The sequence below is a fragment of the Chaetodon auriga genome, chromosome 20 (assembly GCF_051107435.1).
Source record: "Chaetodon auriga isolate fChaAug3 chromosome 20, fChaAug3.hap1, whole genome shotgun sequence".
Lineage (NCBI taxonomy): Eukaryota > Metazoa > Chordata > Actinopteri > Chaetodontiformes > Chaetodontidae > Chaetodon > Chaetodon auriga.
In genome coordinates, this window is record NC_135093.1 from 3,042,474 (window position 1) to 3,070,236 (window position 27,763).

Here is a 27,763-nt window from a genome sequence, read left to right on the forward strand (position 1 = left end):
GAGTGAGGCAAACGAAATTCCACAAATGTAGTCACAAAAGAATGTGGCTGGTTGTAGAATTAGCCAAAACCTGCCGTCTCTTACAAAACAGATGGAGAGGAGGAGGCAGGAGCGGAGCGGTGAAGATGTGAAACATTAGAAAAACAAGAATATTTTGTGACGAATGGAAGATAAAATCAGTTTAAGTCGGTTCAAACGCGGAGGCTTTAAAAAGCATCACAGTCTAAACGTGTTTGAAATGTAAAAATACTCACTGATTGATATTTTGTTTAGCATGATTTCCTACTTAAAAAATAAAAAAGGATGGAAACACATCTGCTCTTTTCCCTCGTTAAGAAACATTCAGTCACACTGTGCACGTCAGACTCCGTCAGACTCAGGTGAGGAGGCTGCTGTGCACCTTCATCACCGACCTGCAGACGTATCAGAATGCTAAGTGTCGTTAGCATCTCTTATTTGTTTATGTTGTTTGTTAGCTTGTAGCTGGCAGTGGCTGACACAGCAACATTTTTATATTGTGTGTAATATCTGCTTATTTACATTTATCTGCATAAAAGACAGCGACTGGTTTTTGAATTTGTGACGTATCAAATGGAGTTTTCCTGGCGTAAGATTTCAGGGGATGTGAAAACGACTCTTGTAACAAACTTTGCACAGATGCAGGTCGGTGCGGTCAAGATCAGACATTTTCAGGGATGTAAACATTAGAAAAACACATCTTTGAGTGGAGGGGATCTTTAAATAAAACCAATCTCCCCAAAAAGACTTCTCAAGATCATAAAATGCTGATGATTATTGTGTCAGAGCAGAGGTGGTGTGTTCATAGGCTCCACAGCACACACAGAACCTTCCATATCAATCTGTGCAGTTTACACTAAATGAGCTCAATTACAAGAAAAAGCACCAGGAAACAGAGTAGAGGCACTGTAGTGTGTTTTCAGTGTGAGTAAGTGATATTGTTGAGTAAAACCAAAAGGTGACCAAGATCTGGAAAAAGCAGTGGGCTTCCACCACACTGAGTAAAAACTCAGCGCCTCTTCGCTGCCGCATCGTTTACTTTCAGTTTGCTCCCCATCGAAACACCTCTGGGGTTTCATTGTGTGGGAGTCGGGTGCCCGGCCTGCTGTGGTTTTTTCTTTTTTTCTTTTACCTGCAACACCTTAGAAACAGCCTGGGGGCAGTTTGGCACAAAGATAAGCTGCTTTCTTTCCTCGCAGCACCAGCTTTGACACATTTCTGTGGTTGGCAGAGAAACGAGTGGAAACACAGCAGCTTGAATACTCAAGATTGCTCTTTTTGTGCAGTTTTCAGGTTTGGGAGGAATAAGAGGGACAGATGAGACTGGATTCGATGCCTCATGTTGTCCAACAAACTCACAGACATGAGGAAATGGACAGGAAGGTGGCCTACGCTGTGCTTACACTGCCCCCTACTGCTCAGACCCAACTCCTACCAGCCCTCCTGGAGTTAATTCAGACAGTGGCGTTACAGTTGAATGCACAGAGAGGAGATAGTAGCTAGGAGCTGGTAACTAGGAGCTTTGGTGCACAAACAATAAGACTCCTTTATTAATGCTGCATTTGAACTGAGTTATCCAGCGATGGAGAGCTTGTCTAGCTTCTAATGAGGCGCCTGGAGGTCGTCCTGAGCTCATCACAGCAGGAGGATAAAGATCCAGATGAGCGGCGGCCTTTAGTGAAACATTCCTCCTCTCGCTCTTTCCTCTGTCGTCGCTGTAGACGATGCTCCCGCTTTCCCTCCCTCCCTCCCTCCACCCAGAGATCGGCGGTGGTCACTTACTGCTCGTCTCCCACCTTCTTTATCCACTCCACATCACACTGCTTGCACGGAGAAGTCATTTCCTGCCGAAGTAGAGCGTGAAATTAGATTAGCATGCAGGTGCTGGTAGAATATTGGACAAGATCTGACAGCAGGAGCCAATCGAGACGGCATGTTTGAAGGTAACGTCATCAGGAAAAAGACGCCGTGGGTGAAAACAGGTTCAAATCACTGATAATTAATATTCAAGTACTGTATGTGTGTTGCTTTATGGCTCTATGTGTGCAGGTGAAGTCGTCCAAGGAGCCCAGATTTTAGCAATGTTGCTCCGACTGAGAGAGGAATAAGTGTTTGGAGGGTTGAGGATTTCTTCTTGTTTTAGTGACTAATAAGATGCTGTGATGTGGCGTTAAAGAGCAGCAAATCATCTGGACGTGTTATCATGAAGAGTGAGATGAAAAACTGACTCCTGTCTGTCTGCACGCTGCCAGAAGTTGGTTGGCTTAGCTTAGCTTAGCACAAAGATTGGACAAAATCCACCCATAAATATCTCCAGCTCGCTAATTAACACGTTGTACCTCGTTTGGTTTGTCTGTTGAAGCCACACTGTGACTGTCCATGGAGTGTGTTGTGTTTCTGGGCTTTTACATGTCTCTTTAAACTTAATACAGATCAATGAGGACGTCAGGGAAAGCATCACAAACAGCACTGGGGTCAGCTGCTTCTCTGACACCGTTCTTCATATAACTCCACCCATGTGGCCCCTCGAGGGGACTAAAACAAACCAACACTGACCCTGTCCCTCTGGCTGTTCTGCAGCATCCTCATCTCCTCCTTCAGCCTCTCACACTCCCCCTTCAGCTCCTCTTCGCGCTGACACGCCCCCTGGGCCTCGTGCCGCGCCCCCTCCAGCTCCGCCTCCAGCCGCTGCAGCTTCAGGTCGGACAGGGCGTCCAGGCTACGGGAGCTCTGAAGGGTCAGGGCTGGACAGTCCAGCACTGGGAGGGAGGAGAGAGGAAATGTAGATGTGAAACCCGGGAGACGAAACACTGTGTTTTTACTTCATTTCCCCTGACTAACAGCACGTTCTGTCCACAGATTGTTGCACAATAGACGAGTTGTAGATGAGTATTTAAGAGCATAAGAGCTGCCTTCTTCCAAGGGCAGCATCTTTCAGTTTGTACCTGGGTGCTGTGATCTGTGTGGGCATGTTAGTGACTCAGCTCCGCTCACACAGACTCAGTCCTTGAGCCAGAAGACACTCCAACAGCGCAGCAGCATCGGCTTTCGTATCCCAGCTCCTCTCCAGTATGTGCAGTCACAGGTGCGCACACACTGTACACAGTCTGCACTACAAGATGTTTTCTCGACCTCATTCATGCGCACACACGCACACACAAAGCTATTAATCAACAATACTGCCTGCAGACTGACTCCTCGCGCTCAAATTAACGTCAAAACGAGCTTAAATGCCGCTTTTTTTCATTAAATATGAGAGTTTGACGCCCGTGTGAGATTCTGCCTCCTCTTCATCGAGGTATACCTTCACTAGAGGCATCTGTTGAGTTGGCGGTGACACTTTTCTTCCCTGTTTCCATCGGCCACCCACGTCGCTGAAGAGGGCAGAGTTGAGCATCTGACTCTTGAAGTTTAGCAGCATCTCTTCTGCAGCAGTAGCGGACTGCATATGTTATCTGCCGTCTAGAAATGAGCCGATCTGCTGACTTGCCGTTTGGCTTCATAATCCAAAAAGCGAGCGCGTTAAGATTTCATTCGCGTGCTTTTTCTCTGGTGAACGCAGTGGAGTGACCTGCCTTGTCTTACCTTTGAAATTCTTGTACTTTTCTCATACAGGAATTAATTTGCATCGCAATAAGTGGAATTATCGCACAGGTTTTCGAGCAGTTGGTAACGCAGACTAATCACAATAGAGCTCACTCAGCGGTGCAGATGGCAGTAACAGGCTGAATAATGCAGAGAAATCCTCAAATTTACAGGAGCAGGCGCTTCACTCACAACATTTTGAAGCTAGAATGATTGAATTTCATAGATTTGAGGGCTCTTTTTGTGCGACTGTGACTGAGGAGCTGGAACAAAATGTCCGACCCTCCAACAGGCTTATCTGACCTCAGTGCTTTCCGACCAGGTTGTTGGATTTGATTGATGAGCAGTGATTAACAGAGATAACTACCTGACCCAAAAACCACCTGAAATATGCACATTTACATTATATATATGTAGATTTATTAGTAGATGTACAGGTGCATAAATTGGGGATGTGCAGGTATCAAATTTTCATGCTATGATTATTGCACCAAAAGCATCACAGTGAATGTTTTCATCACTACATTCATCAAACTGTCCTGCTTTTAGTGCTAAAATATGGCAAAATGACCAATCAGTGAATGTTTATTGAAGCTTTGTGGGACTCTAAACTAAAGTCAGATACACTAAAATCACCATAAACTTTAAATGTTTTGCCTGTTTCTAAGATTTTATTGGAGCTGCTCCCTCCTGGTTTACCCGAATAAAAGCACCTATAAAGGCCGGAGCGCTGCGCTGTGTTCAAGGTGCCCTCTGAAAACATCGGTACTCTCAGCTGTGGATAATGTTTCACTCACTGTGAGCGTCCGGGCCGGCGTGCAGCTGCAGGTACTGCATGTCTTTGCTGTGCAGCTGCATGTTGAGTTTCTGCAGGGAGCTGTCCCTCTGCCTCAGCGCTGACTCCAGGCCCAGGATTCGCTCCACGTGCTTCTCCACCAGGCTGGTCTGCAAGCAAACATATATCCAGAGCTCTATCTCAGTCCTGAACACATGCAGGAGTGAAACATTTGCAGGGATTTCATATTAAATACACCACACGGCCGGGCTGTGCCTCCTTTAACCTGCTAAAGCCAGTTTGTGAACATGTCCAAGCCTGCTAAGCATCAGTGTGACGAATCAACATTCATATCCTGGCACTGATATTTCAGCTCTGCAACCAGGGACTGACACTTCATCTATCTGTCCATCAAAAAGTTTCACGCGTGTACTGGTGAAAAACAGCGATGAACACGGGCCAGTTTGGCCTTCATCGACACGAGTGTTACAGAACAGATCATGAGGGATATTAAACCATCCCGTCGTCTCGTGGGAACGTTTGTAAAAACGCTTTAAGCACACAGCGATTCCTCCTTCTACCGTCGTTCATCATCTGCTGTGCTGACGCCGTCACGTGTACCGATCATGAAACTCATTTGTAAGCAAGTGAATTCAGTTTTCATTTAGATTTTCTACGAGCTTTTCTTGGACTCGCAGCTGTAGATCCGCGAGCGAGTTCCCTGCTGGAAGGTTAAAGGTCACTGAGGCGCTGCAGGCAGTCGGAGCCGCAGCCTCAGGTGACACTGACACCGTCAGTCATTGGCAGATGCCAGTTCCAACATCTTTGGCGCACCTCATCCCTTAATCACTCCGACCGCGTTAAAACTGCTGATGCTGCTCGGCGAGAGCTGCTCAACGGACTTCGCTCTCATATGAGACGGTTTATTATCACAGAGGGGCTGTGAGAAAGAGCAGCCAGCCAATCTGTTCAGTTGGAAGCTTCTACCTGGTCTGGATCGACTCCGATTTGCAACCAGTAACAGAAATGTGTTCAAAGAATGAGCCTCTCACAGTTGCACATCTATTAAGAGTTAGAGGATAAATCTCAAAGCTGATTCTGGTGTGTTTTAAATGAGAGGAACTTCATCTCAGAAAAAACAATTCGAATAATTTGCTAAACTCAAACTGTTTTCCCCGCCAGCCAAAAAGCATCGAGCGCACAGTGTCAGGGGAGAAACTTCACTGAAAGCCTCTGAAAGGACTCTTCTCTCTGAAGGGCTGTTGACTCGGAATAAGAAGCAATGAAAAAAGTTCACGCAGACGCCAATTACTCCGAAATGAGCGGCGTGGTCTAAAGTGCACAGTCACAGCCATTCATTCCCTCAAGTGTCTTTTTTCTTTGTCGTCGTACTTTCGGAGCACCAAATGTTAAAGAAACGTCAGGAGAGGAAAACCCATTATTACCCATTATTACCCATTATTACCCATTATTACCCATTATTTACAGTTTGCAGACTAAATCCTTCAATGGTATAAAATATGACCCCTCTGATGTCATCGGGAGGAATTTGAGATGGATTTTGTTTTGGAGTGTCCAGAGAAACGTGGCTGCAAGATATACAGAGTTTCAGAGTTTTCTATGGTTTTTGGTCACATATTCAGATGCAGATTGTGTGGAACTTGTCCCGAACTGAGACGAGGTGGACAGACCTTCCTTTGAAGGTGTGAGTGAAACTACATTTCCCATAGTGCAGCTTGATTCCATACTTCATTGGCGCCCCCTGGCCTGGTAAACACCTGCATTTTAGGCCACGTCTCCAGCTTGAAGTGCAGGTTTTTTGTTAGAAATTGCTTCAGATATTTAGTCGCCGCAGCCAATCCGAGATCACCCTGATGACATCACCGGGGTTGATCCAGAGCCACAGAAGACGCTGATGTGAGCGCTCATGACGAGTAAACGGAGCCTGTTTTGTCCTGCGTCTCCAGTCAGCCTCTCAGTTATAGAAAGTCTTTAGAGGGAACTTTGTAAAGTCTGAGAAAATGATCCTTTTCAACAGAGAGCTTCGCTGAAAACTGGACTGTGGACTTTGAAAGAATTAATGTCTAATTAAAGATTCTATTGAGTTGCATTTTAGGACATGTAGGATCCAGCGTTTCTGCAGCGTGAGCCACACTAAAAGGCCTGAAAGTCCAGATGTTTCAGCCTCTGCTGCTTCAGTTTTAAACACTGTTTAAGTCTGTTTGAGTGGAAGAGACTTCACACTGAAAACCAACTTTGAGCTTTGTAAAGAGGACTACGGATTTTGTCCCCCATCGCCTCCGTTCAGTCTGCTTTATGAAAGGATGTTTGAACAGCCAGTAGAGTCAGGAGGATCAATTACAGCCTCTGACAGCGCTTTCGATGTGCGTGAGGGCATGTGGGTGTTGTTTTAAGACGTGGAAAAACGTGAACATGTCCTTTAAAGAAGTGCTGTACTAAATCGTTTGAATGTTACGTTATATTTTCTTCATTTTCCACCACGTTATTACATTTAAATGACTCATTTCACAGCTAGTTTCAGTGTAACCTGTAAAAACATGCTAAACAACAGATACAGTACATGGCCAAAAGTATGTGGACACCCACAGGTGATTATTTTCAAACTAAGCTCATGAATGTGCTGCTGCAGGTGTCCTGCTTTCAGGCTTTCCAGCAGCTCCTGGAGGCTGGCTGCAGGAGATTTGCTCTCATTCAGCTACAAAAGCATCAGTGAGGCCCAACCCTGATTTTGTGTGATCAGGTCTGGCTCATAGTCGGTGATCCAGTTCAAGCCAAAGGTGTTGGGAAGTGGTGCCTGCAGGCCAGTCACGAACACCAAACTGTGAAAACTGTTCCTTTATGGAGCTGACCAAATCCTAAAAACAGCTCCAGACTAGAAGTCCACGAACACGTATGCACAGGGGTGTCCACATACTTTTGGCCATGTAGTGTGTTTGTGTGTGATCTAATGTTCATTGCCTCTTCGTGATGTCAGCCATGCCAACTTTTACACGTTCGGCCCATCAGCAGAGCGTGAACCTGTAAGCACTCATTAACGAGCCATATGGCCGAAGCCGCTGTAAAATAACCGATGCAGCCAACTGAGTCACGCCTCTGACCATCTTGTCCAGATCCCTCTGGAGGTTGCTCTTCTCCATGTGAATCTTCTCGTAGGCCTGGATCACGTCCTCCAGCTGCTCCTCTCTCTCCTTTCTCTTCTGGAGCTGAAGCGACACACAGAGAAAGAGAAGCTGAGAAAAAAAAAAAAAAAAAGCTTGACATACATTTACTTTTTCCTCTTCTTTGTCAGTTTTCAAACTTCCTCACAAAGCAGGAGAGGGAATAAAACACCAAAAACTTCCATTGCCGGAGTCATCAAACGTGTCTCTTAAGAAACTGTTATGTAACCGAGCAAAATTTAGGACAGCGAAATCCTGACACCTCAGCATGCACAAAGCAAAGCCTCCACAAACGATAAATCATGTTTTCAATCTTCAACACTATTTAGAAAGACGAATCTCTTGACGTCTCGCTGGTCTATTCTCCTCACACTGTGCCATAATAAGGGGGTCGAATGTCGCTGGATGCAGTAACCACATGCTTTCTGACAGATCTGAGGGCGGCGACGCACAGATTGAGTGAAACGAGGAGACGTTTGAAGCGGGACGAGGACGCAGAAGTTTTTTTTTTTGTTGTTGTTGTCGTTGCTGAAGAATTTGTTCACTTTAGACAACGCAGAGAACGCGAGTGGGAGCAGCATTAAGGGAGCGAGATAAACAGAGCCGGCGAGGACAAAGAGGTGCATCGCTGCAGCGCGCCCGAGCGCCGAGGCCTATTCAGTGTGTCTATGGTAACATATGCTCGTCGAAAACTGGCACCAAGGTGAGGACGGCTTGTCAGCGGTATCGTGACTGAGGAGAGGAGGATTACTCCTGAGCTCCATTTCTGTAAATTAAAAAGAAAACTCAATTCTAAAGCTGTTCTCGTTTTATACGGTTCAAAGGTTCAAAGCTGGAGAGTATTTTCAGCTGAATTCGTCACCTGATATGATTGTTCGAGGTAAAATGGGACAGATTGAAGGACAATTCTGTTTTTTCTACTATTAAGATCTTATTTTAGCTGCCATCTCTACTGTTGCATCCAAATCTCGTGCAAATTTTGACCAAAAGTCGTTAAAATGTCATGCAAATCGATGCCTGTTTCCATCCGCTACTGCTGAGTGAATATTAGGAGCTGGGTGCGTCAGGATGAACAGTAGGTGGCGCTAATTCTTCCAATCAGCTGCCATGAAACCACTGCAGAAGAAGAGAGCACCAGTCGAACCTCAAATGATGGAAAACGTGACAGCCCTCAGGTTCATTTTTGGTCTCTGGACAACCAGAATCCTCCTTCAGTGCCTTTGGTCGTCTCGGCCTCAGGCAGGATGATTAACCTGACAGGTGCGCTGGGCCTCTGTTAGCCCCTCGCTGATTCCTCTCAGCAGCAGATCTGCTGTGTAGTTTATGAATATGCAGAATGTGAACACAAAGCTGAACTGACGCAGGTCTGAAGAAGACAAACACGGCCTCCAGATCAGCTCATGAAGCAGCACGCACGTTCACGCCCTCAGGTCAGCTGACGCTTCAGCGGCCTATATATTCCCAGACGACCAGCTCGGCTCGTAGCCTTGGCGTCACATGACTCGGTTTGTGAGGAGAAGCGGTTCAGGTTCACTTTTCTCAGAATGTTGACAGAAAACCTTTGACGCCATTTTTTGCTTTGAGACCTTTAAATTCCTTTAATGCCGCCTCAGACAGGAAATATGTCACCTCTGTCTCCTTGATAACTGCAAGTCACCACCCCACCCAAAGGAAGAGGACAGTGTGTGTGTGTGTGTGTGTGTGTGTGTGTGTGTGTGTGTGTGTGTGTGTGTGTGTGTGTGTGTGTGTGTGCGTGTGTGCGTGCGTGTCCCTACAGAGCATGCTCAGCGAGCCGTGGCACATTTCATCACTCTGAATGGCCGGTGTCAGAGCCGTGTGACCTTGCGCGTCCGCCGCTAATCGCTTCTGCTGCTCCCATAAACCATTTCCTTCCTCTTTCTTGCTCTGTGGCTCTTTTTAACGTCGCCTCTGCCGGCTTTGCTGCTGCCTTCCTGTGTCACTCGCTTCTATTTCTTCTTCCCCTGTGCTCTCCTTAGAAACGGTGGGGTTACACCACCACTCTCCTCTCTCACTCCAGCCCTTTTCAGAAGGGAGATGCATTCGAGTATACAGTAGAAAAGTCGTAAAACTGACTTTCAGTCGTGCGTCTTTTGAGATACTGCCTGTGTGTTGCATGCACACATCTTATTTTACATTTTAAATCACTCTGCATGTGCTATGTGTGTTTTTCTTTCTGGAGGTGGACACATGCTGCGAAGTCTTGGCCAGGTTTGGTCCCAATTATGCCGCGTCTCCGAAATAGAACACCAGCGTGAAAATCCCATGTCACAGTGCTGCTCGGATGGCTTCTTAAAAACACCCCATCTCAGTAATTTTGCTTGGACAGCAGCTTTAGTGCTTAATTAGTTCTGGACGTCTTTCAGCGTATGTCCACCAGGGTTGGCCTCAATTCACTTTTAATTCAATTAATTCGCATGCAGGGAGGGATTTCTGCAGAATTCAAGCACTGAGAAAAGCCTTTTTTTATTCTATCCAGTCTATTTAAATGAACACAGTGAGGCGGTCGCTCGTCCTCCCTCTCGTGTCTCTTCGTACCTCGTGGGTCAGGACGTTGACTCTCTGCTGCAGGTTGCCATTTTCGGAGTGCAGCAGCGCCGTCTCCTTGCTCTCGAAGGAGCAGTACGAGTTGGTGTTCTCCCCAAACTCGCTGATCATCGGAAACTGCAGACAAAATTAGACACGCAACAATCAGGACGTGGTTAAGACTGAGAGAACAAGGCGGTAAAATAATACAGTGACTGAACACTTTTGCTTATTTATAATTTTTGTTTGTTTGTGCTCTTCCTCCCGCTGTGTTCTGCGATTTTTGATGATTTCACACTGGGATCATTAAAGATTCATCTTGCATCAACTGCAAATTCTGTTTGGCCCAGATATCACTCAGAGGATCAGGGTGTTTTAACTAAAGTCATGTTTTTTTCTGCTCGTGAACTAGATTTTATTTTTCAGTTCTGCTAAAAAATAAATGTGACGGCTGCTTTAATCGTATTTTCTAATTTCATCCCTCAGTCTGGGGAGGGTCTGTCACTCCGCTGCTGTCCGTCCATCCATCAGTTCCTCTGTCCATCTCTGGGCGATGATCACCAGAAAATCAGATGTTTAGGTTGAAGCAAGCAGGTTTTAAACCCATATTTATGACACTAGAATCAATGAATGTCCTCATTGATCGTATCGCCTCGCTTCCACTCATCAGTCAGAAGGTAAATCATATTCACAGTTGTACATAATACTACAGAGGAACAGAAGAGCAGCTCTGACTCAACACTACATGAAAACATTTAAAATATGCAGGAATAATCACATTATATGCAGCCATGATTATGCAGATATGATTATGTAAGTGTAATTCTGTAGAGTCTGTGTTTATGGGCTGTACTGCTGTTTTACTTTTAAAGTGATTTGTTCTATAGTTTGTTTTTTTTTAATGTGGTTTTTCTGCTAAACTGCCGTTTTTGAAACACACAAGACAAGTTATATAACTGCTTTAACCCAAATGAACACATTTACATTTAGAGTGCCGACCATTTTCTGTGTGAAGTCACTGCCGCCGATGCTCCGTCTATTTGAGGAGCAAACAACCCTTTTCCATTTAGCAGAACACCTCTCTCTGCACAGTTTAACAGTAAATGTTCACAACGTGGGCAAAACCCCCCGAGGGGCCCCGAGAATCCTCACACTGCCGAGAACGGAGAACTCTGGAGAACAGCCTCGCTTCAACCCGCATTCAAAGCAGCAGGAAGCGCTCCCATCCGCATCATTACAGCAGCTGTACTCAGGCGTCGTGCGTTTGGAGGAAGCCTGCAGCAACACTGTCTCCTCAAGAAGAAGCTTGAAATAACAGAAAATCCAGATTTTTTTCAAGTGGGTGAATGTTCTCTCCACATGGAGATTGGACCGATCAGGAGTCAATACTGGGACGTCCGTGTTGTTTCGATTGATCATCCAAAGTTTAAAAAAAAGACACACGCTGTGTTTACAGAGGCACAGGTGTGACAGCTCCCTCTGAACAGCCAGCATCTGCACCTGCTCTCCCAAAACCAACACCTGTCTCTCAGGGAATGGGCCCAGAACAAACCGCCGCTCGCGAGTAAGTCAACAGCAGCGCGGCAGCCTGCAGCCTCCAGGAACAGCTGCTCGCTAAAAGATGCAGGATTTCTGCATTGACACATGCATCAGGAGAGGAGAGTCAAACTGCCTCTCCATCAAACGTTCAGCTCGCTCACTGGAAGAAATGCGTTTTAAGACATTTCTGCATTAAAATCTCTGAAAAGGAGTAGAACTGCGTCACATGTTTAGTTTCAACCCACAGAAATCTGTAATTTTCTGCACCTCATGGTCACCTGTCACATCCCCTCTCCTTCCTCTTGTTGCTTTAATGATCCCTGTTTGCATTTCTCTTCTGTCCTTATTTATTTTCATCTGCGGTGTTGGTTGCATAACAATAAAGACAACAACTCCCATGATCCCACGCCTCTTCATGATAGCATCAGGCTCCGTCCCCAAGCATCAGGAGTGACACGCCGTGCATTAACCCCAATAAATATAGGAGAATGCATTAAAAACACTCCACTTTGATGCTGACCTCTGACCCCGAATCAAAGCTTTCTGCAGCCACAGTTTGCACAGAACATCACAGGAGCTTCAGTTTCCCTCCCGGCAGCATCCCTCGCACACCGTAAGGCTGCAACAGCTCGCATCTTGTTGGAATTGTCTTCCTCATTTCAAACACAGCAGCCTGTTTGATAAGTTTTTGTCATTTGAAGCACTCCTTCCTCTCGTCTCTGAGCTATTGATACGTCTCTGTGCAGAATTACAAGCAGCAGCTGAAAGTCCTCGCGCACCTGAAGAGAAACTAGGCGACGCCAGCGGAGGGAAAGCGGCTGCATTACAGCTTCGTACTCACAGTGTAATTCCTGGAACAGCACAGACTAATGATGATAAGGAGAATTTCCAGGAGTGGATTTTTTTTTTTCTTTAATCCTTCTTTGTTCTTAATTTCAGCAATTCATCTCCCCATTGCTCTTACACCATTATCTCCTTTTACTGCCTCATTTCTCTTCCTTTTTCTGTGTCTTGCTCTCCTTCCGCCTATTTAACTCCCTCTTTCTGCTTATTTTTCCACTTTCTGTCCTCCCACGCTATTCCTTTACGCTCCTCCGCCCTACCTTCCCCCTGCATATCTGTCCGCTGGCCCGGCTTCTGCTCGGAGGTGGATTTCTGCTTCACCTGCTGTCTCATCCAACCGAAAAGTCGTCTGATTTCCAGCACCAAGCAAACAGGCCTGGCTGTGCAGAAATATTCTCCGTGCCGCTGACTTTATGCATTAAACTTTGAGCTGATCCTCCGTTGTTTTAGATCCAGAGGAACATTTTGACTTCAGCACCTGTTTCCTTTGTCTGAACCCTCATGACCCCCTGGAGGAGCCCCTCTGAACTCTGTGCAGCCCTTCGACATCACCATTCTTCTGTTTCCCTGCTGACTCCTGGTCAGTTTCACCAATAGACTCACCTATTTTGGTACAATTAAGCGGAGCAGCGTTGTCAGTGTCGGGGGGTTTAAGGCTAAGATAAACTCAGTGAGGGGAAGTCAAAGCTGTGTGGTCATGAAATGCTCGGTATGGGTCCCACATGGGGACTGATTGATCACTGTCAGTCCAGCTGTGCGAGGCGTTGAACTGACTCCTCACTTTCGATCAAGGTCCAGCTCGGCTTTGCATAAATCAGTAACGTGACAACATTTGAACCTGGTGTTAACACGTGACATGTTACACACCTGTCAGCACAGGTGTAAATGCACGCAGGATGCTTCAACCAGCAAGCTTTGAGTTCACATGACGTGTTCTGAACGGCTGTCGGCGCAGAGGGTTGAGGTGCGATAATTGTTCCCATCAGGATAACGGCGCACACTTCCGATCAGCAGCTCCTCTGAGGCATTCGCGGTGTTGCACTTGGTTAAACCCTGCTTCCTTTCTCACCTTCACACCTGCCCAGTCACTGCTTACCTGCCTTACTAGCATTATAATCCAGCAGCATCTTTACTTGAAGCGCACTGACCAGAGCTGCAACGGCTTTTCAATTCATTGATTAGTCTGCAGCTGTTTTCACAGCCAATGAATCATTCAGTCACTCTTCAGGTATATAAAGCCAAACTTTGCTGCTTTTCTTTCTAATTTCTAAAGATAACATGAATATCTGCAGGCTTTGGTCTGGTGGTCAAATCAGCACCTTACCTCTAGGTTTCCTTGCTGTTATAAATGGGACTCCATGTTATTTTTACATAAACATGAATTAAACTTCAGCAGCTACAATGATTTCCCACTTTAGGGCTCATGTCTATTCTCCCGCCGGTTCAGGATCAAAGCCCACCGAAGCTTTCTGTCCTCTTATCTTTGTGTACGATCTCACCGCCTCAGTAGAGATGGAGAAAGCTAAAGGTGGACAGCTCACTCCCCTTTTGAAACACTTCCAATAAATCAACAAACAAACCAGCCTTGTCCTTGTCGGTGCTGGAGACCTTCTGTCTGATGCCAACAAGGACAAAAACACTGAGAATTAGTTTGCAGAAGTAATATTTGACTTTGTGATGTGGCTTTGAAGTGAAAACCCTTCACCTTGATCTCATAGATCTTGAGCTTCCTCTTGATACTGGTGTTCTCTCGCTCCAGGCAGGCCAGCCTCGTCTTGATGTCCTGATAGGCGGTGATGAGGGCGAAGTGGGAGGCTGAGTAGACGTCGTCGGGGGGCAGGGTGGAGGAGTGCCACGCCACGCTGCCGCAGCCATCCTCCTTCAGGCCCCCTGAGTCGCCGCCTCCTCCCAGAAGCCCCAGCTCCCCTCCGCCGAACAGAGACTGCATCACTCAGAGCCTCAACCTGAGGACAGACGCACACAGTTGTTTGCTTATTAATTATTAAACGGCCATTCAATTAGACGTTCCCAAAAAGCCCCACATTTCACGATTCTGGCGGGGGTCGGCTGTCAGAGCTCCCGCAGCAGCGCTAAAAACATCAGGCAGGCAGCGACTCGCAACAAACAAAAAAGAACAAAGCAGAATTCGACTGAGAGCGGTTGGACAGCTGGTGCACACAATGTAAAATATTCAAAAGCAAAGAGGGTGCAGAGAGACGGAGGAAGACGGAGGGACACTGTGGAAATGTGGAGATAAGTCACCGCCGTTCGCTTCATACGCAGGTGCAATTATCAGTGATCACACTGCGCGTGTTTGTGGGCACTCTGCTTTTAATCACGCTTGCTCCAAACCTGATTATTCATCTGCCTCTTTCATGACTCTGAACTTTTGTTCAGACTGAAGGTGACTGGATGCTGTGGATAAATGCAAATTCGCCCTGTGTGGCACAAAATGAAGAGACGATATTTCACCTTAACTCAAGGCTTTATGACTGCGAGTCGTGAATGTACGCTTCATGAATGTGCTCCAGAGGGAAACAACAGAAAGAGCTGGAGTCCTTGGGAAGTTTTCAGATCAGTCAAGAGGCTGAGCTCTGCACACACACGCTGTACAGCTGCACTCTGCACGCACACACTTGGTGCATATGCTGCTATAGCTAACGTCTGCACATTGTTGCTGATAAACACAGACTGCACAGCAGTCTGGAGCTGCAGCTCCCAAATATTTTTAAACCACTGCGCCCCTCAGCCAGATGTTTTTTCATGGCACTTAGCTTTCAGTGCTACACTCAGATTTGGTGTCTCCGGGGGGCTGAGATGTATCAGCGTTCCTCTGAGCCTTTTCTGTCGCTGACCACCGCCAAAACTCACTGTGCTGAGCAGAAAGTGTACTCTGAGCTTTAAGAGCTTTTTCACTGAGAGGAGCTGAAAGTGGCCAAAAATGAACCAACAGCAAAGTTGTGACCGTGCAGCTAAACAATGAGCTGAAAGTCGCTTTAAAGCCAAGAGGAGCTGCAGATTCGTTCGATAGTTCATCTGTGAGCGACCTTTCACATCGTCGTGTCAAACCTCTGTTAGAAAAACACTGATTAAAGCCTCTTTAAAGTAAATGTTCCCTCGTCTTTCTGTAGTATTTTGTGAAGCGTTCATAAAACTGACACAGTGGAACATGAAGACGTCTTGCAGCGTCCTTGGCCCGTCCCTCAGGCAGCACAGTGAAAGTTTGTGTTGAGTCTGAACGCACCTTCAGACTCACCAGGCATCTCTGTACCAAGAGTCACATCAACAGCTTGTTTTTTGGCTGCCTGCACGAACTGCTGACGTTGCCACTTTTCTGGCTCTAGCGTCTCCATCTAATTATCAGTAACGAAGACGAGAGCAACAATGCAGCTCATCCTCGGCATTAACAGAGCTTTGCTTTCAGCACAGAGGACATGATCACATCAGCTGTCATCGAGGATGCACCTGAACACAGACAGTCACCGGCTCTCTCAAAGCTGGGATAAGGGTTTTTCCAGGTTTCTGCAACCAGAATATGATGTTTACATGTGCACACACATACCCAGGATGCCTGAACAGCGTCATCATTACCTACCTACTTGTGTGCATGTAAACATTAATTTTCCCGAGCCGATCCAGCTCTTAGCCTGAAGAGGTTCAGTTCTTTTGCAGTAACTACATATTATTTCTGCTGAGCGCTGCCCTACAGGTGCATGTGCGGCGGCTGTGTTAATCAGACTGATTTACATACGTGTCTGGTTCACGCTCTTGTTCCATTTCACAGTACTTAAAAAAAACATGAGCTCTGACAGCCTACGCTCGTTGAGTGGCGTGATGAATGAGCTGGGTAGTTAGCTGACCGTGCTACGTCACAGCCGACCGGCCCTGGTCCGCCTCCCCGGCCCCAAAGACTCCCGGCAATGCTGTCAGAAGTGATAAATGGCACCTGTGCTGTCACCTCCCTTTTTCTGTGCAGCCGCGGAGAGGACATGTGCACAAAAGTCATACTAGACGGTAGCTCGGCACACTGAGAGTGGTTTGATTTACGGGTGCTGAGGGAGTTACACAACAGCGAGTTGATTTGATGCATACTGGAATGGATGCCTTTCTGACACCCAGCATTGCCTTGTGAGTCAGCGATTGCCTACTGAGCTATTTTCATCTGCTCCCTTCCTCCACGCTGCTATTTTCCTTGTGTTTTAAGAGAGAGGGGGATAAAGCCTCAGCCAATCTCTTTTCCTAGCCGCTCTAACAGGATGATCCAAAAGCACTCCCACATGCACAGGCCAGCACACACACACATACACACACACACACACACACACACACACACACACACACGTCTGTGCACATGCTGCCAAAGAATACACAGAGGAAGAATCGCACAGAGAGAAAATGCATGTGTGGACAAAAACGGCCGTTTGATCAAACAGTGGACACATGCACAGGCGGACTGAGCCGGTCACCTGCCAGCTGCCCGCAGGCTGCTGTTTACACCGGGAAGATATTCAGGTGCTGCAATGAGCCGACGGATCTGCTGCAGTTCTCTCTGGCGAACACGCCGTCCTTCTAATATCAGATCAGTGCTAAATGAGTGTACGCTAGAAAAGCGGCAGAAAGAGGTGCTGCTAAAAAGAGCGATCAATCAATGTTTTTTAGAATAAGTGGAGCAACAGACAGTGGAAGTTAATTCATATTGATTAAGCTACAGCGGATTATCACCTGAATCTGCAGCTTCCCAGCCTCATGCTGAGCTCCAGCCCACAACTTTACTGTGTTGGTTCACTCTCACTGCTCTCACAGTGCCGTTTTCAGCAGCAGAAGGCAAAAAAAACCCCTCTGAAAACTCACTGTAGAGGTGCATTTATCAGCTACGGAGCCAGATATTGCTTTCAGGGGCTGGTGGACACCAAAAACAGAGCTAAAAGAGTGAATATTGGACTTAGATGGACACAGATGCGACTTCAGCACACGAGGAGCAATGTTGGTATCATCTGAATATTTAGGTCGCCGATTGTTGGACCCCATAACAGTTGCATTAAGCCTATCATGACCATGGTTTTCCCCGTGTTTGGAACTGTTATACGGGTCATTTTGAAGGCACTAATAAACAACCTATTTCCTCATTTAGACACGAGGACTTCTTGGATGAGGTCCAAGGCGCTCAGGTGGGATGTTGGCTCAAAACGCCTTCATTCAGTTTCAGCCTGCACGAGTGCTGATTACCGAAGGCTTCATCAGCACGGCTCCGTCAACTGTGCTCTGTTTTCACATTTGGTCTCGAAATTACCTGCAAATAATACTGGAAATACGCTCAGCATCACACCGGAGGAGCCACGGTGGGTTTGTGCACGTGTATATTAAAGGACTGAGCCTTCACCTTGTTCTATCTACCAACCACATTTCCATAAAAATCCTCTGGAAGCAGCAAACATCTGCCTACATTCAGGCTGGAGGACATAATGGACCAAAGATCTGATAAAACTGCCCAGTGGATATTTGATTTGGAGGATATTCACAGGATATATCCCTGCAAGATAACACCAGCAATATACATCCAGACTCCTTCCACAGGAAACATCCACTATGGAGGCGCTCACATGCTTCAGTAGAGACGGTGCGGCGGCCAATGACAGATGTCCAAATGTGGCCTCAGACTGGATAAAATAAAGGACGGGGACACGAGGACATCCATTTTGTCTGTGCTCCTCTCATTGGCAGCCCAGAAATGAGGCATTTATCACACCCTCACACGCTAAGCTTCTCCTCTCCGATCCCTTTCTCGCTCTCTGCTCCTCTACCCAAAATATCCCTCCTCCAGCTCCATCCAGCCCCCCCTCCCTCCTTCCCAATCACCATCCACTCCATCTCCCGGATCTCTGGGCTCATTTGCCGAGCCTCTCGGGGCCGCGCCGCACCGTGGAAGCCGACGCATACGCTTCGCTCCCGACCAGCTCCCTGCTTCATTACAGCGATTACCACAGGAAGTCATACATTACCTGCAGCCCACATGGCACACGCTGTCCCGCTGAGGCCACCTCTCCCATTCTCTTGCTCCCTTTTCCTTTCCCTCCAGGGATTAAAGCGTCACTCCCCTCACCGTGTGCAGGGCTGAGCCACGACCTGAGTGGATGACTCTCTGTGAATCTGTTCATTACCTGCATGCTGGAGCAGAGTCACACGCAGGTTTGATATCTGACCGAGCCGCAATGATCTGACGAGGTCGAGCCGGGGGACGCTTTCCGAATCGAATGCTGTCACGTTAATGTCGAAGCTTCAGCCGCAGGTTAAATAAAGAGAATTAAATGAGCTTATTTTCTCTTGAGAACTAAAATCAATCAATGAATTACAAGAGTTGCTTAACAGAAGATAAGCTGAACAGACTGTGATGCATCTCGTCTGGGGATCAGTTCAGTGAAAGACGGCGCTCGCAGTAACTTTACTCATTCAGTGTATTTCTCTGTGAAATAGTTCCTCTGCTCTTCCCCTGAAGGTTAATGGTTATTACTTTTTATGATGTCAGCAGAGGCGGTGGCTCACCTCAGCTACAGGCCCGTTAAAACTCTGTCGTCAGTGACTTGCTCCACAAAAATGAGGAAAAACCATCAGTCGTCCTTAATTTCCAGCTTTCATTAACAGCTTACAGAACAGCATATATGATACATACTTTGGTCCAAACTATCTGGATGGAAAGTCAAGAAATTTTGTACAAACATCCCAAGTGAAACAGCATGTGCTAATTAGCAACTGTTAGCATGCTAACAGGCTGAATGAAGGCAGAACACGTTAAGCATTATACCTGCTCAGCATCAGCACGTTAGCATGCCGGCGTTAGCATCCAGCCCACATCACAGGCAGCAGAATTCTATATCTTGTCTTCTAACTGATGACATTCATAAGAATCATTAATCAATGAGTCATAAATGAAGCCATGGAGATAACCACTCGACTGCAAAACAAGTGTTAAAATCCATCACTGCTGCAGCCTGAGAGGGAACTGAGATCACTCTTCATTTTCCGGCACAGCGCCACAGATCACACACTCTCTGCCGAATATCACTGCATCTCCATCCGTAATGCCGGGCCTAAATGGAGCCATTATGAAACATTTAAATGAAGACGGTTGAATACCAGAAAGCCATTACTTCAGCAGATGGATGATGCTCGACCGTTAAAGATCCCATGTCTTTGAAGGGCTTTAATCTCCTCGAGTGCCTGCTGAAGCCAAACAAATCATCCACACGTGCTCCAATAAAACTCCACGTTCTTCTTTACAACAATTACAACTGTTCAGAAGCACAAAATGAAACACGCCGACTACGCGCTCGACATGCAGAACACGAGCGAGGTCAAAGATGGCGTTCTCTCCGGGCAGCAAGCGAAGCTACAACCACAGATCTGTGAGTCCTCGGCTGATTAAATCAAGCAAAATATCAGCTTCTTGGAAAAATGTCTCCATTGCATGAATGACTCCAACGCCCACTATAAAATATCTGCTACAACAAAAAATCACTTAACTCCAACTTCAGCCTCATGACAGAAGAGTGAGCCTGTGAAATATCATGAAACTGTATATTTAACCTCAAAGGAGAAGCTGCAATACTGCAAACGCTTGAGTGCAATAAACCAAAGTCTCTGCAAGAGCAACCCAATCAGATCCCAGACCTGCTGCTCTCTGGAAAGCCTGCTAATCATATTTTGGGGATCCTTTGAGGTTTGAAGCGGCAGATGATTCCAGCAGGGGGTCTGTTTGTGTCTGCCAGTCAGATTACTGTGGATTGCAGTCGATTAGAATGTGTAAATCTCTTCTTACAGATGTTAATACGTTCTCTCTCGATCCTTTCTTTGGTGACACTAAAGGAAATAAAAGCCCGTCTGTCTTTCTCGTCCTTAAAGCATGTATAGGCGTGTGTTTTCGTGTGCATCCCGGAGCATAAACACATGAGAACAGAGGACTGATGGCGGCTGGGTCAAGGCCGGGTTTAGCGGCGATAACAGAACCAGGATCAAAGAGGGAACCCGGGGAGCGAGTCCCCGCGCTGTTTGATGTTAATGTTGGATCTTGTTCGAGGGAGATGCAACCACTTTCCTCTCTCTCTGCTCCTCTTCCTTCCCCCAGCTGTTAATGCATTTCAAAGTGCTGCTCTCCCTCTGAACATCACCTCCTCTGCGCCTCCTCTCGCTCTTTGTTTTCTCTCCCTCCTCTCTGTCTGCCGCCGCTAAACAGTCCAGCTCTTCTCAACGCCGCCCTGTGATCCCCACGGGCCGGACGTTTGGCACCTCTGACTCAGACGGTGTGTCCGTGAATGGAGCGCTCGGGGTGGGGAGGTGGTGCCTCTCCGCCCCGCGCTCATCCGCCAAACGCTCCCATAATGCCGAGCTTCGCACCGCTGCACCTGTTTTCCTCTGCAGAAGTCTCCTTTGGCATTGAACAAGGCCGGAGATGGACGGTACGACGCACACTGAGAGGCAATTAACACGGCGCCAGGTGGACGTGTGTGTGTGTGTGTGTGTGTGTGTGTGTGTGTGTGTGTGTGTGTGTGTGTGTGTGTGTGGAGAGAGGAGGCAGTGCTTACCGATGCACATCATGATAAAACTAACTCAGAACAACTAAGCAACAGTGGAAAATGTATTCAGATCCTTTATTATCATCAAGATGTACTTGAAGTAAAAGTACTCACAGTGTAGTAAAGTGCAGTGGTGGAAGACGGATTCAGATTCTTTACTTAGTAGAAGTATTAACATTTAGGAACACGGACGCTGAAGTCATCATGTGCAGCACGGCCACAGTTCAGGCCGTCACCTCCAGCACTGATAGCAGGTTGGGTGGGAGGTGAGACCCGGTTGGCTCGGCCCACCTCCTCAGCTGCAGTACTTCCTTTCAGAAAACCTGCCACACAGCCTGCTGTCCATCATCACCTCTGCTGATGGACAGCAGGGTCTCTTTGAGACGGCGTCGTGGGTAAACACCTCTGATAGCTGTCAGACCGGGGTCAGAGGGTAATCACAGCGTTTGTTTCAGCCCACTTCGAGCACCAGCAGGGAGGAGGCGCCTTTAACACAACGCAGTGGATGTTTCAGCGTCAGTACTCAGAGTAACAGACAGAGTATTTCTGATAGTTTTACAGCTTCTTTGTGCTTCGTCCCTCAGACCGTTACATAAAGCACTTTTTGTTTTGGTTGAAATTGGACGGTGTGAACCTCGAATGAAACAAACATCCAACGAAGTTAAAGATTTGAGAGCACCTCCACTGAGCCGAGTCCTTCTTTGTAACCAGTCTGATAACTTTGACTCCACGCTGGTGCGATAAACCATCATCATTTTCCTCTGAAGAGGAGGCAAAGCCGTGCAGCTGTGTCTGTCGTGATGTTTCTGAACCATCACTGATTTGTTCTCTATCAGACGTTGGTGCTGAATCAGATCCAGTGAGCAGATATTTCCTCATTTAAACCAAAGAAACATTGAACTATATTTAATATACACAATGCTTTTGTTATTTATTTGTATTACACAGCTTCAGTAAAACAGACGTTCCTATATCGATACCATTCATTTACTATCCAGCAGGTCTGACCATCGTGTTTGATGTATTTGCATCATCAGAAATAACTTCCAAAGCTGTTTCCTCTGACCATGAATCTAACAGCCGTCTTCTTCTCGGTCTCTTCTGTCCCGTTGCTGCATCTCTTGGTGCATTTACGGCACCTTTAAATCACTGGAAACGTCTCGTGAATAAGTCTATTTAAACATGCAGAATCAGCCTATAAAATGTTTTAACTGTACACTTTAAACCCCTCAATTCTCCCTTAAAAGAAAATCCTGAATCCTCAGCGGCGACTAAACCCCTGAGTTATATCCTTAAACACTCGTGTTTAAATACAGAATAATGTGATAAACTCATAAAACCCGCCTAATAAATGCACAATAATCCAATATGTTCTATGACGAGGAGTGTTTCATGAGTTAAAGAGCAGCTCTGTGTCTGTTCTGCTCTGTTAAATAAAGCTGTTGTTGCTGCGAGGCGTTCAGACTCTGTTACCTACAAGACACTGTGTTCTCTTAAAACACATGTACACACACACACACACACACACACACACACACACACACACACACACACACACACACACAGCGCTCAGCTCCAGCCTCACCACACGTGCCTGTACTGTCCATACATAACGCACACACACACACGCGCACACACACGCAGGCAATACGAAGCGCTTCTACAGCCTGTCAGCGCAGGACAGAAACACCACCTCTAACAAACGCCGTGCTGTGCCGTGCTGTGCCATACCGCGCCATGATTCATCACTCGGGGAATCAGCCGCGTAGGCAGGCAGGCAGAGAGTGTGTGTGTGTGTGTGTGTGTGTGTGTGTGTGTGTGTGTGTGTGTGTGTGTGTGTGTGTGTGTGTGTAAGGCAGCTGCCATTCTGGAGATTGATGGCAGGGGCAGGATGGAGACAATGAGCTGTGTTGCTTTATTTTTTTTTTCCTCCGCTCTCTGTTTTCTGTCTGCTTCGTCGCTCTCTCCTCTCGTCCTCCCCTCATCTTTCTTCCACCGGAGCCGTGGCGAACCGCCGATTCCTTCCAATTTTTCCCACCACCCCCTCTTCTCTTCCTCTATTGCTCTCTCTCGCTGTCGTTCATCCATCTTGGTATTCAGCGGCAAAGTTCATCACAGCCCCCCTGAGCGGAGGGAAAAAAAAACCTCTATCTTGACTTTGAATAAGAACTTTCCCCACAAAAGACATTAATCCCCTCATTAATACTACAACCAATCCGATACTTGGATTGCCTCGCTCTGAAATGTGAGTCAAAGTCGAGCTAAGCTGCAGCCCAGGAGCAAAGACCAGAGAGAAAAAGACGAAGAGGACGAGATAAGAACGACTTTTTTTCTTCCTCTGGTTGCAATTAAAGCCCACCCTCGTGTCGCCAGCCTCGCTCAGCCTCGCCGCTCAGCCACGACCACATGCAGTCACAAACACGTACGACGCTCAGAGGTGAGCCGGTCGGATGACTCACGAACACGAACGCCTTTCCCACTGAAACGAAGTCTGTCATTTAATCTCTGCTTTCACAAAGCACATTAAGAAAGAGCGACGCTTCCTCTCAATGCACAGTTACCACACCGGCAGGAGGGAGTAAAAGATGGCCGCCACGGACACGAGATGCACAACAAGACAAAGTGCGAGAGCGGTGGATGCCTTACGAGAGGGCAGGTGGATAGATGAGCACGGATAAACCCACCGTGCACAACCTGCTCAGCCGCAAACGACACAGACACAGTTACTGGTGAACTTCAGGAGGCCAGAAACACGACTCCAGATCGATGCTAACGTTGCTAAATAACTGCTGGATGTCTAAATAAGCAGCCGTTTGCTAAAACATTCACCATGACAGTTTTACATGGAGAGACGGATGTTGTCTTATCAGCTTGCTCTACTTTCCCTCTAGTGGCCAAAATGTCTTCTGGGAACACATGAAGCGTAAAAGCTAAAACACAAGCGAGTTCAGCAGCACGAGTCACGACGTCAGGACGTTTGTTAGCATTAGCCGCCGTGAGCTGCTGGTCGTACCAGACCGAGTGAGGCTGGAGCAACAGAACTGCACTTCACTGATTGGATTATTCTTTATGAATCAAACTTTTTGTTTGCACGTGGATGAATGTGTTTGTTCTTCTTTAAAACGTGACACAAAGTTTGTTTTACATCAGCTAACGTGTCAAACGCTCACATTCAAGAGTAACGCTGGATTTGGATTGTTGGTCCAATAAAACAAGAGAACTGAAGATGGTAATTTTTCACTTCTTAATGAATTAATGTGACAAATAATCAACACTTAGATAATGAAAATACTGCAGATCTAATTTAGAGCTGAAGCTTTCTGATATCAGAGCGGCATCAGACCAGCGGGCTTCACCGAGGAGCACAAAGAGGGTCGACCCTCTGCGGGGTGCCATGAGCCTTATGGTTTATTTATTAGCGGTTTGCAGTTATTCAACAGTAAAACACGCAGTGTGGCTCTGCTCACGGTTGCGTTTAGTGATGCTGAATTTGTCGACTGAGTTCTCCTGACCTGCTGCGAGGGAGGATCAGGTGGTGAGGAAGATGCTGTAATGCAAAGCGGTGCAGCGCGCTATGATTTCACAGCCTTGACGTGGAAAGCAGCATCAGTCAGATCCCATCACACGGACACACACACCTCTGCGAGCTTCCGCCTCGTGGTGAATTCATACATTAACGCCAGCCGGAGACCTTGACAGCGGGAGCAGCTCAAATCATTCCAGCGCCAGTGGCCCTGACTCGTACTTGGCTCTCACTCTTGTCTTGTTCGCCCTGCATCTAAAGGCTCGTGTGCTTCACAGAACATCACATCCTCCTCCAACGTGTCTGTTCTGCTGTCATGCACTGACTAAAAGACAGACTGATAGTCACACACGCACTCTCACACACACAAATAGCTAAAAATGGTACAGCAAAGATGCATTAGAAGACAAATAATGCATACAGAGCAAACACAGCTGTTACACTACCAAACACATTCATCATGTATTTATTTATTTTATGGGTTTCAATTTCATCCCCAGTCCGAGCTAACTAATTGCTCCCGAGTGGAAATTTCTTGAGACACCAGATGCACAGAAAACGCACAGAGCAAACGCGTGCGTAACAGACATGCCCACACAGATGCATCATGACATGCTCACCGCAACGTGGTTTTATGCAAACAAGGGTTTATGAAAAGACAGCTGGATAAAAAAAAAAAAAAAAAAAATCTTTATTCCACATCTAAATTACATAACACTCAAATCCAATCATATCCATTAAAAAAGGCTCAAACCAGCTGCAGAAAACGTGTGAATTCAAACTGCGACCTTAAGAATCAAAAACCTATGAGAACCTGCTTAAGAGAGAAAATATAACCAAGTGTTTAATTGGCTCCCGGCGCTGATATGACAATCTGTGTCTGCTGATTAATTAATAGTGCATGCTGCTGCTGCTGCTGCTGCTGCTTGTTGGATGAGTCCAGAGACAAGCTGACGCGTGAGGGAAAAGAGAGCGCTGGCTTGGATCAGAAAGAATATATGATAAACATGTGCAGTGCATTGTGGGAGCGGAGCATGTGTGCTCATGATGTTTGCACGTGAGTGACATCCTCTGTACACCGTGGATGTACCTCTGCTCATCAAGGTGTCATTAGAGAAACAATGGAGTGTGTGTGTGTGTGTGTGTGTGTGTGTGTGTGTGTGTGTGTGTGTGTGTGTGTGTGTGTGTGTGTGTGTGTGCGCGCTCGCTCCAGCTGCACGTGTGCCTCGTTGTCGAGGCGTTAGTACATTACTTTAATGAAAGTCGCTGTCCTTGGTAAAGGACGCTGCCGCTTTGCCACTGAAGGCCGCTCTCCTTTTCCTCAGTACACACACACACACACACACACACACACACACACACACACACACACACACACACACATACACACACACACACACACACACACATTTTAAACCCTCCCCCCTCTGCTGCCCTGTGATGCTCATCTACTCCCAAAGACTGTTCAGAAAGGGGAGAGCATGTGTGTGCATGTGTGCGTGTGTACATGTGTGTGTGCGTGTGTGTGTGTGTGTGTGTGTGTGTCGGGGCTATCAAAAGACAGTGAGGGGGTGGAGGAAGGGGTAAGGGGCTTTGGAAATGTACTGCACTGAAGTCAGATCCTGGTAAAGAGAGTGGAGTCAGTCTGAATGTCACACTGGCACAACAGTGAGAGCTGTTTAGACACACACACACACACACACACACACACACACACACACACACACACAGAACAATAACTGCAGAGGTGGAAAGTAACTAAGTACATTTACTAAAGTACTGAAGTCCAAATTCAATGTACTTGTACTTGAGTATTTCCTTTCAGCAGCTTTATTTTACTCCACCACCTTTCACTCTTTCCTGTTCAATGAGAACCACGTATCTCCAAACTTGGCGATTTCGGTTTTGAATATTTGTAATAAACTCCTCCGTCTTCAGCTAAATAAACTCTGTAAACAGTTGTTTTTCTGAGCTCATCGAACTTTTCCCTTCAAACAGTTTATTTTAAAGTATTGATACACATTTAAAATCCTTCCATCACTTTTATACATTTCTATTTTACTGTTTCGCTGTTTAAAAGTGTTGAATCGTGACTCGTTTAGGACTCGAAACCCAAAGTTTGGAACTTGGACTTCACTTCGTCCCACCTCTGACACATGACAGATAAAACCTTCATTTCACTTGTATTCAGAATCAGAATCCTTTTATTGCCAAGTAGGTTTTCACTTAGAAGTATGAGGAATGCGCCTCAGTGTTTATAGCAAAAAGAAAAATCTAAAGACAGATAAAAAGCAAAGGACTGCAGGTCAACAAAGAAAGAAGATGTGAACCATTGTAAAAACAACACATACGACTGGACTTCTGAGCAGAGTGTTCACCTCACAGAGAGTGAGCCTGTTGGAAATGTGCAAGATAGTAATCCCAAATCCAGCAAAGAGCTGCGTTAAGGTAACAACTACATCTGAGTGTTTGTGTTTTTATCCACTCAGCTGCTCTGTTTTTAGCATGAAGCCACCCAAAGAGGCCGAGCGACGCTGCTCAGAGAGCTGAACTCACGGCACACAGAAACACTGCCAGAGCACATGAGAATCAAAGCGAAATGAAAAGAGCGTTCAGCTTTGAGATGGTCAGAGATGTTTCAGGCACGTGTCCGTCCCACCGCCGCGCACGTCCAACCCCGATGAATGAGGAGGTTTGAAGGCGTAAACGGGGCCGCTTAAACACACACAGCAGCTAATGAAGGAGGTTTGCATGCAGCAGCAGTCACCACACACTTCAGTCATATGAAGGAAAGAAAAAAGAGCTTTTTTACTGTAACCTGAAAGCAGACTTCACACAGCACAGGCCTGCACTGGAGAGCACGCTCATCATTAACTGAAGAAACCCCACTCATCCACACACACACACACACACACACACACACACACACACACACACACAAGAAGCTTGTTCTTTGTCCGCATGGAGTAAAAGCTCCTGCACACATGTAACACCTCTCCATCTCTATCGTCTGGCGTGAAATAAAAGAGGTGTTGAAAAAAGGTCTTTGACTGGAACATCAACCGCACAAGAGAAGAAGGCGATATTATGCACAGCTTTGAACACAGTGTGTGTGTGTGTGTGTGTGTGTGTGTGTGTGTGTGTGTGTGTGTGTATACTATTCTCCGTCTTCAGCTCATATTCGCTCGTT

At 46.6% G+C, this 27,763-nt stretch overlaps 1 protein-coding gene across 1 annotated transcript in view; it reads right to left on the minus strand.

Annotated features, from left to right (window-relative positions):
• The window catches only part of tbkbp1 (TBK1 binding protein 1), a 48,372-nt gene that overhangs the window by 9,639 nt on the left and 10,970 nt on the right, over positions 1–27,763 (minus strand). The window contains exons 2-7 of the mRNA XM_076760707.1: positions 14,189–14,447; positions 10,114–10,239; positions 7,498–7,602; positions 4,401–4,548; positions 2,575–2,777; positions 1,801–1,862 (exon numbers count right to left, since the gene is read on the minus strand). Coding sequence (XP_076616822.1) covers positions 1,801–1,862; positions 2,575–2,777; positions 4,401–4,548; positions 7,498–7,602; positions 10,114–10,239; positions 14,189–14,431 — 887 coding nt within the window. The 5' untranslated portion in view covers positions 14,432–14,447. The remainder of the gene's footprint in view (positions 1–1,800; positions 1,863–2,574; positions 2,778–4,400; positions 4,549–7,497; positions 7,603–10,113; positions 10,240–14,188; positions 14,448–27,763) is intronic.